At 36.9% G+C, this 10142-nt stretch overlaps 1 protein-coding gene across 4 annotated transcripts in view; it reads right to left on the minus strand.

Annotated features, from left to right (window-relative positions):
- The window catches only part of ABI3BP (ABI family member 3 binding protein), a 143101-nt gene extending 133097 nt beyond the window's left edge, over positions 1-10004 (minus strand). For all 4 annotated transcript variants that reach the window (XM_027894791.1, XM_027894790.1, XM_027894789.1 and 1 more), the window contains exon 1: positions 9832-10004. In XM_027894791.1, the coding sequence (XP_027750592.1) occupies positions 9832-9910 (79 nt within the window). In that variant the 5' untranslated portion in view covers positions 9911-10004. The remainder of the gene's footprint in view (positions 1-9831) is intronic.
- Between the last annotated feature and the right edge of the window lie 138 nt (positions 10005-10142).

The following is a 10142-nucleotide window of genomic DNA, read 5'->3' on the forward strand; positions in this document are numbered from 1 at the left end:
AAAAAAAAAAAAAAAAAAAAAAAAAAAAAAAAAAAAAAAAAAAATCAGAGGTGATCCTTTTTATCTTCTATATTGTTCCACATTCTGAGTTTGCTGAGATCAAAGGAAAGATTCTGCAGTTGAAACATAGCTGAAGAAAGAAGCAACAGGTTCCCAGTAAATCCTTAATTAAAAAAAGTACTAATAAAATAAATGTCACGATTTTAGAACGTGTTATCAAATTCAAAAATTTGACAGAAATTCTTTTTCAGCAATATGAACACCCTGTGAGCATGTGACTCATCTTAGAAAAACTAAAATGCAAAGTAAATGGTTGTAAATCAATGGATTAGAAAAAAAAATGGAAAACAAACATAGTAACTATACAATAGGTAAAATAAAAGCTATGTGTATGATTAAGGGAGTATTAAGATAAGATAAACACTTATTTTGCTACTAAAAAGATATTTCATCTTTTCTCCCTCTTATTTCCCTTCCTACCCAGGATATGGCAGACAAAATAGAGTTTATGTTCTCTGACTATATTTCCAAATTCTTTATTCACTACATCATCTACTCTATTTTCACCCCTTTTCCTTCAATCTACATGGATGAAAGAAAACAGTGGGGAGTAACCTCTATTTCCAACCCACCTATGTCCAAATTTACTTTTTTTTTTTTAATATAAATTTTCCAACTAGTGCTTTATTGAAAAAAGATACCAATAAAGGATACAATCAGCCACACAAAAAAAAAGCTTGTGATAATTTTGGGGTAGGTTAGGGGCATGTACCTCTATGCACAAAACCATCAGCTAAGCAATCTTTGTATGTCTGACTTTGCATTTTTACTTGTACTTCACTCAGGCACATATCCAATTCCTCATGGAGAATTTACGGTATGTAGGAAGTTATGTCTCTCTCATTACTGATCTTGTAACTCAGTGTGCAGTAGATTGCATTAATTCCCAAGGAATGTTCTCTGACTTAAGAATATATTAAGTACATAAATATTGCTCCACAACTTCAGAGTTTTAAAACAAGATGGTCTTTCCTGTGCCAGAACTGTTTGACAACTGACAAGTGTTTCAATACTACAGAATAAATTATGGAAAAAAATCTAAAAAGGGCAGGTCATGGCAAAAAATTATTCACAGTGCCTGAAGTTTCAACACTGAAACAGGGCATAAATAAGAGTATTTATTCCCTGGAGCAGCTGTAATTTTTCTTCATCATTCATGGTAAGAACAACCTCACATTGCCTTCAAATAAATATACTAATAGCACATGATGTCCCCTGCTAATTTCTGCAAGTATCTCTTAGTGAAAAGGGAACACAATAAACATCTGTTACACTACTGAGAAACTTTGCTTTCTAAGAATTCATTGCTGCACATTAACAATGTATACTAATGCCTTTATCAACTGCTATTAGACCATGTTACTAAAATTGTGAGGGTACAGGGAATTGATAAAAGCCTGGAAGATTAAAACAAAAAATTTTTCATACAAAAAATTTACCAAAAATGAACATGATCCCATGATGATTTTGTTTGCGTGTGGATGAGCATGCCTCAGCTAGGGAGTCTATGTGAAATCACACTCATGATCTGTTTACTTGTATGCAAGTTTAGTCTAAGCAGAGATCTGTCAACAATTCAGAAGTTCTTTAGCTCAAAAAGTGCCTAACTAGTATTTCACTTCTTAAAAAAAAAAAAAATCCAATTTATTATGTTTATACAGACTTGATAAACAAAGTGCATAAATTACATCCCACACCATAATACCAAGTCACAGCAGATTTATCAGCTAAGGAGCACTGAATAATCAACACATGCAAGGAGACAGTTTTATTAGAATTGCCAGATTTTGTGTTCCTCAGAACTAAAACAAAAATTAGGAAAACATGCTGAAGAGATGCAGCATTTGTGCCTAAAAGCTGGTGCTCCTCAGTAAGGTGACTAATAACGACTACCACGGTGGAGCAATTTCATGGTAGTGTTCACAACAGTAAATAGCTGTTAATCAGCTTTATGGCAAAGGAGGGAGGCCTACTGATTTGAGCTAAACATGCAACCCCATCACTTTTACCTGAGTCAGCCTTTCATCAAACTAAGAGAATTAATGGTTCTAAAGCCTGACTGCAGTCACTCCCCTAACAAGCTCTGCTTCAGTGTACACTGTGCTATAAATAAAATCTCTGCCTGCCATTTAATCCAGCTACTTCAGTGTTTGTGTGAGCCAGAGGTAATGAAACTCTGCCAAAATGTTCAGGTCAGACAATAGAGCTTTCTTCCTATTATTTGTAACCCAAAGCTCAATTTCTTACAACTTTCAGAGTATTGCATCCGTTCCTTTATTTTCAGCATATGCTTGTGCATGTTGTACAGACACACTGGGATTTAAAAACAAAAGTGATAAGGTCTGAAAGTTTTGCATTTTTCTTGTTCATGTATGGGCTTGAACTGTGGTAATGAGGGAATCTAAACTGCCAAAAAATATTTTCGCTTCAAAGTCAGAAAACAACCTTTGGGATATTTCAAACTAACATATTTTTGACAATTTTATGTGTTCTAAAATTACTCCAGACTTTTACATTATAGAAAGAAAAATTAAAGTGAATAATTAATATAAAGCAGATATTGCAAGCAGCTGACAAAGGAAGAAAAGATTTTTCCAAATGCAAGTTTAAAAATAATGTTATCCCTCATCCCTGTTAGCCCTCTAAAATTGGCCAGGTTCCAAAGGCATTAATTATGTAAACTCATATCAAGCACTCTGTGGCCATTTATAGATTCATAAACTAACGCCACAACTGCTGGTGATAGGAAAGAATATTACGATCCTTTACCATTCTGTTGAATTGTGCTTTTCCTGAGCAGATTTCAAGAATAATGAGAAAGCTTAGAACTATATAAAAATGCAGAAATAGCCCTACAAAAGAAATTCCCTGATACTTTGAGACTCCCTTTTGCCACTGACTCTTCAGCTTGAATAGGAGTACAGAATTACAATTTCTTATTAAGTACAGTCACACCCTAGTGTTGGTACTCCACACGCACACACATACACACAAAAAAAAATGAAAATAAGATCACATACAGAGGTTTAGTCACTTCATTAATCTGAATTTTATCAAAGTGGATTTATTCACATGGAGCCCTGATGTCTTGACATACATGTTCAAGGTAAACAGGATTTACATAAAAGACATGGCTACAATTACCCAAAGGAAAAATTTTGGGTTCACTTGCCTCCTGTATTTTTCTTCCAGAAAACGCTCTAAATAATAATAAATTATTACAGAGTGATGAACCTCAGCAACAACTCTAAAGGATTTTGCAAAACAGAAGTTAGATTTTGTCTACCAGTGTTTGAACAAGTGCAGCAAATGCTCCCCTCCAGACTGGGAGAAGAGGACCTTTCCTCTAATAAGAAAGTATTCCCTACCTCCTTGCCTCTATGTCTAGAATCAGCACAGCTAGAGCCTCCAATCCTTAGCAGTATTTTATTTAGCAACTCTGAAGTGGTGAAAACTCTGTGCTGATATTCTTAATGTATCCTTACGTAACCTTGCCTGGAGATCCGCACACTTTGATCACATCACTTCGATTAAGCGACAAAAGCAAAAATACTCAATTCTGGTGACCACAGTTCTAATTGTAACTTCATCAACAGTAGAAATTCAGTTGGTGGTTCAAAACTTGACCTGTTCTTTCTTCACCTTGATATGACACACACAAGTTTACTCAAGTGAGGAGACTTAGAGTTAATTAGAGCCAGAGTATAATGGCATATGATTGGTGTGTTTTGAGGGATGGCTGTGCTGGGAAAGTTGGCTCAGGCCTTGCCCACACAAAGGTTTGATTCATGATGCTGCCAGTAGTCATCTTTATGACCACTATTCTCCCAGGAAAATAAGACAAATACATATTTCATAAAGCAAACTTGCATTACATACATGTTGTCCTGTACATACATGTTGTCCTGTATCGTAGAAAACCCAATATTTAACTAAGGGCATTTGAATTAAGGCCTGTCAGGCAAGTCTGAGTGGTATCTGACCTATTTCCAGCTGTCCTCTTCCACTTGGGAAGATACTACAGAGGGGGCTGTTTTGTTAATGTCACCTATTTTAGGCTGCAGCCTTTCCAGAACACTAATATCAGCTTCTCTTCTCACCAAAATTTACCATGCTAGTGAGTAAGATTCCAACCATCTCCTGTGAAAAGCAGTAGTCAAAAGTGCTGCACAGCAACAAATTTATCTTGCTTACAAACAATTTCAAGTCTGCACTTGAACTTCCCCAAGGAGTTGTATGAACAGTTCTGAGTATGGCAGGTCACTGCTAGCCATTTTTCCCCCCTGGAGCAGACAGAGCTTTCTGTTTGCACATGCAATGTGTAGTACACACCTAGTAAGTCCAAATACTCCAAAGAAGCCTTAAACCTGTTGTCCATTCACTGTATCATCAATCAGTAGATACACAGACTGTACTATCCGTATACAGTAGGTCTGGCCAAAGACCAGCAGCAGGATTTAATCTCTCCCCTCAGGTGAATTATGTATCTTGTCCTGCTGGAATAGCTAGATACAAAAGATTATATAAAGGAGGGCTGAAAAAAATATTCAGAGAGAGATAGTTGGGAACATTAAAATTAAAATGAAGAGGAGGAAGGTTATACAGATTACCCAGCAGTGAGATCATTTTGGAGGCGATCATATGCTATGGAATTTAATCCTGACAGAATCCACCCAGTATGTATCATCACAGTGTTGCACCACTGCCTGTGCCAATGCAAAAATGGAATTCTGGTGTTACAGATTATCTTTGAACTTGGAAGGCCGACACTCAATATTGGGTTTTGATATGTTTTTGTGCAAGCCTAGGAAGCAACTGTCTGCATGATAAGATAACTTTGATTAAATGAACTGCTATAATGGCAACATTCTGATGGGCTGTTTTCATTTTCAGTGAAGAATGAGCCAAAGTTGCTATGACATATCCATATCTGCTGACTGAAAACCCTAGCCACTCTATTACAACAGATGAAGGATCCCTTGAAAATTCTCATAGATCTTGTCATTTATGTTCCATTAAACATAAGAAAAGTATTTAATAAAAAACACATTAATCTTGCACTTCTCTTTTCCAGACACTAAAAAAAATGAAGTTCAATAGTTTAGTTCAAACTGGACCTCCTTCCTAAGAATGTTCCTTAAAGGTTAATGCCCTGTGCATTTTGAAAAATAGTTCCCAGAAAGACATTTTATAAACCATGGGGAAAAAAAAACATATAAACCACATGTCATAGCACTCCTTTTGTGATATTTTGATATACTAGCTTCATTGCATGTTTAAAAAACACTCAGCTTTCAGGAGACTTATCCCTGTCCTACAGTTTATGCCCTGCCATCCTACAGCTACCAAAAGGGGTGATGATGTGGGGAGGGGAGAGGGCAACACAAAAATTTAAGGTTTGGCTGTTGCAGTATAGTAACTGTGGTACAATGAAACAACTCAGCATTGTTTTAACTTCTTGACAGCAGTAAACAAAAACACATGCTGAGTTTATCCTCCGGTTAGTAAGATGTATTACGTAACACAGCATAGCCAGCAGATTCAGCTATGAATAAAATGAGCCCTTTCCTCTCACAAATGTCAACAGTTAGTTTGGAATTATACTATAAACACAGAACTCACTCTCCGAGGGGTGTCAGTTATAATAACTGTAAATACAAATATTAGCTAGTAGCTATCTACAATATTAGATCAAACATAATCAATACTTATCAAACAAAGAAACAAATCCTCAAAGTAAAACTATTACTTTTCCTGCCTACCCCCATGGTTGACAACTGTAGATACAAGAAAGTTTTGGATCTGGTTTTCCCTATGTGAGTCTGTAAATCAGACTTTTCTACATGGTGCCCAAAGGAATGTCCAGTCTTTATTCCTTTCCCTAAGAAGATAGCAACCAGAAGGAAGGTGAATTAAGCTTTCCAGGCACCTTCCTGGAAAGCAGAACAGGTCAGGCCTGAGTGCTGGAAAGTAGAACAAGGATGGACCTGAATTCCACTGTACCTGATGACTAATTCAAATAGTAGGAAAACCACAGTGGTCAGAGACATGGCTTAAAAACCCCAAAACCAAAACAAACCAGAAAAGCATTCAGAGTCTTCCTTTTAAAAATTTCATAAAACCATAAGTTTATAGGGAGGGATTGACCCCAAATTCTTTTCAGCTCTAACGAAGTAAGAGAGAGAATGAAGATACACAAAGCTATTGGAAACAGAGGGTATGGTGGAAAAGCACATTTCCATTCACATCTGTGTTGTAGCTGGAAAGTCAAGTGACAAAATCAAAAACATGAAATGCTTTTTTACCAAACACTAGGAATTTGTTCCACAACTGTTGCCTTCAACATTTGTATCAGCTCCAGCTAGTAAGATGCCAGTAAAACACGGTTTACAAGGCTGTATAATCTCGTGGATTGTATCCTGTAACTTGTTTATTCTTCGTTCTGAGGCTTTGCTTTCTCATCTCTCTCTCAGATTCAGGATGCTCGGATTACTAGAACTCTAAAGACAAAACTTTTCGTCTGTATGAAATTCCTGTCTAGAGAGACAACTCTGCTTTCTTTAAGAACGGGCTGGAGAACTGTAAGAATTAGAGAAAGTAGGACAAGTTATAACTCTTACACCTATGCATTGCAACTGTTACCACCCATCATTAAAATATTTCAAGTACAACAGTGTTGAACTGAAGAATTATATGTTGGATGGCACTGACATAGTGGCATAAGGGAAGAGACAAAAATAAGTGAAAAATATCCAAATCATTCTTTCTGATGAAATAGAAAACTTTAGAAGCTAGACAAAGTGGAAGGGACAGTGGCTCAAATACTGCATGAAAGACCAACCCTAACTGTGCCATCATCTCTGCTGTTCTGTGACCCCTCACACAGTATTCACAGGCATGGACTACAGAATTTTCTCAGCAGCTGATCCCTCAAATGAAACACCAACATAATTGTAAAAAAGCAAGCGTTGCCTCCACATTAAAACACAATACTACCCAACCTTCCATTGCCAATTATGTTGCCTTTACTTATGTCTGCAAAATCTTAACGTAGAAAGAGTCTGAATTGCAACACAGCTTATAACTGCCTCATCACATGTCATTTGCTGCAGTAAATGTGACAAGGAACAGCAACAGAAAGGGTGTTCACCTGCACTTAGGGCACTGTGTTAGGACCAGATATAAGTGGAGGCCTTATTTTCTATAAAGACAAAACTATTATGATACAGGATACATAGAAGCAGTGCAAAGTTTCCACTGGAAAATTCAACTGGTCTTTTGCTGATGTTTACTACTTGAGTCACGATTGTAATGTTTCCAAATTATTTCTCCAATAGTGCTTTAATTTTTTAAGTCAAAATAATTAAATAAAAAATTTCTTAATAAAGAATACTCTTTTGAGAAAAGCGATAACAGCAATAACATTTTCTTTTTCACCCCAGTTAAACACAAACTTGTGGAGGTAAAAGTATAAAAATATATGAGAAAATGGAGTAATTTGTATTCACCTCCTGAACAGCATATTTGCACACAATCTCTCAGACAGCTCTGGAAGTCACTGACATCCAAAGGGTGTACTGGCTCTGTTCCTTTGCAGCTGCAGGAGGCAAGATGTTCCTTCCACCTTGTATCACTGAATGGAAATCCCAGCCCACGAGACCAGGGGTCAGTGTGTTTCATCTCCCATGGAAAGAAGACTTGAGCTCCAGAATTCCAAATCTCAAGTAAGAGGAGCAAGATTTACTTTGATAAGCTGTTCACATGAGTATCTGCACCACCAGAAAGTGAGTTTGGCTAGATTTTTTCCCCCCAAGTTACAAAATTGATTCCACTGTTCCCCAGAGAGCAAGAGTGATCCTGAAGCCTCAGTCACATCCTTGGTGACTTAAAGAGCACAGGAGTTCACTGGAGTTTAAGCTTGCTTAGCAATGCAGAGTAGCCCTCTTAAAAGAATACTACCACTACATATCTTCCTTTTTAAAAGGCTTTAAAATCCAAATGTACACTTTGCTTATGAAAAAAGTCTATACTCCCTATCAAACAAATCGGTGTTGTAGAAGACAATCCTTTGAACATTTCCAGATAACAGCTAAGTACTAATACACTCTTTCTATATAGGAGTTTTTCTATGCAGTCCTATTAAATAGCAACCAGAGAGGTGGCTACAAACAAAAGAATTAGACTGGTGTATCAACACTGCAATGGAAGAGTCTTTAAAAAGCTGTTTCATTGAAAAGAAATGAACTTTCCACCTGCAGCTTTATGCATTTGGCAAACAGAACTTCACTTCTGCAATGTTATTTTAGGACAGAAAAGAATGCATGCCAGAGTTAATCTTGCAGTGGATTAGAAGCTTTGTCTGAATTTCACAGCTAACATAAACTTAGAGCCCACTATTCTACAGTAGTGAGCAGAAAGTCCAGTGAAGCTATTTAAAAAAGACAAGGACTGGAAAAGTTCCCTCCCTCAATGTAAGCAATACATACAAGATTCAACTCTGCTCAATGTAGTTTTCTCTCTTATGAAAACCACTACAGTAGTTTACTAAAAGGTCATTTTTTAAATAAAACTTAAGTCTTACAGTCTGCTTGACTGTACATCTACCTTACAGCCCCACTATTAGCATTATGCAGAAAACACTACACTGACTCTGGAAGATGAGTTTACAAGAAAGCCACTTCCAAAAGAACAACATCACAAGGGGGAAAAAAAAAGGCAGGAAAAAAAAAAAAGACATCTATGTCTCTTGAGGAGGGGTGGGGGCTGAAAAATCAACTCTACTCCCCGAAAGACTTTTAAGTTCCCATCTATGAAAGGGAATCTCCTAGGAAGCTCCCAAAGTGCTTATTCTTTGATAAACATTCTCCTAAGGAACTAAATCACAGCTTCCTATCTAAATGTCACTGGCTGCAGGAGAATGCAGATGTAAAATGCATTACAAAGGACGGTGGACTCAGACAAGCACTTCCACAAAGTGAGAGCAATACGTGCAGTACAGAAACAGTTGTGAAATTGCTGCTTCCATGCCAAGGTACTACACAAAGTGATTTACAATCCAGATAGAAATATTCCCTTAATTTTATGATGGGACTGTTCTTCATGCAGTAAGTAATAAAATAGTAGTAAAATGCCAGTGTTACATGTGTCACGTTAGCAAGGATGAGAAGAGATCGCTGCCAGCTTTGCAAATCTACTGTACTTCCAGACTCCAGGAGAAAGGGAAAGTTAAACAAATATTCACACAGGTCTGGAGGGCTTTTGCTTCTTGCAGAAATTTTAATCAGTCATATTTCTCTCCTTCAAAATGCATACAATCTGACCTACTGCAGTCAATTCCTACTGAATTGCTAAAGATGGATATAAAGGGAAAGCATACAAGTTCTTCCAAAGACCGAATTGAAATCGTCAACCAGCAACACAGGGTGCTTCTAAGTAACATTTTCTTTAAGATCTTAAACAGCAGACCTGCACAATGCTGTCTAAATAATTATAAAATCATTAAATACAGTTAATTTGTTTCATTGTACTTCTCAGTAGAATCACAAGATACCATGAAAACTTTTGAGCTTATTTTATTTAAGAGCTTTAAAGTTGCTCTCTTGTACCTGGACTTTGCCCTTTTGACTGACCTTCTTTTATCTCTGTCATTATTTTTAATCATTCCTGACATGTTGAAAGTGAATTTCCATAGCAAAACACAAGCACCAAAAACCCCAAAGCCCCACAACAAACAAACAAACAAAACCCCAGAAAGTTGTCATAGCTACTTGCCTCTTGGCAATTTCTGAGCATTTCCCAGGTTTAGTGCAATATATCCACAGAAAAGAAGACAGACAAATCTTGACATCATGGTCACAAACCCAACCTCGCTCTGGGAATGATTCTGACAGGTATCACACAAAAATACTGCAGCTGCATTTAAGTGAACTGTTCTCTCTGTGACAAGAGGCAGCAACACTTTGACACAAGCTTAGTTTACACAGTGGGAGGAGACAGGATGACATCATTCACTCCCACTGCAAAAGGAGAATTAGCATTAAAAAAAATAAAAATATTACCAGGCTTCCTCTACAATAGTCTTC

The sequence above is a fragment of the Empidonax traillii genome, unplaced genomic scaffold (genome assembly GCF_003031625.1).
Source record: "Empidonax traillii isolate 1590-97213 ecotype Southwest subspecies unplaced genomic scaffold, ASM303162v1 scaffold442:size488032, whole genome shotgun sequence".
Classification (NCBI taxonomy): Eukaryota; Metazoa; Chordata; class Aves; order Passeriformes; family Tyrannidae; genus Empidonax; species Empidonax traillii.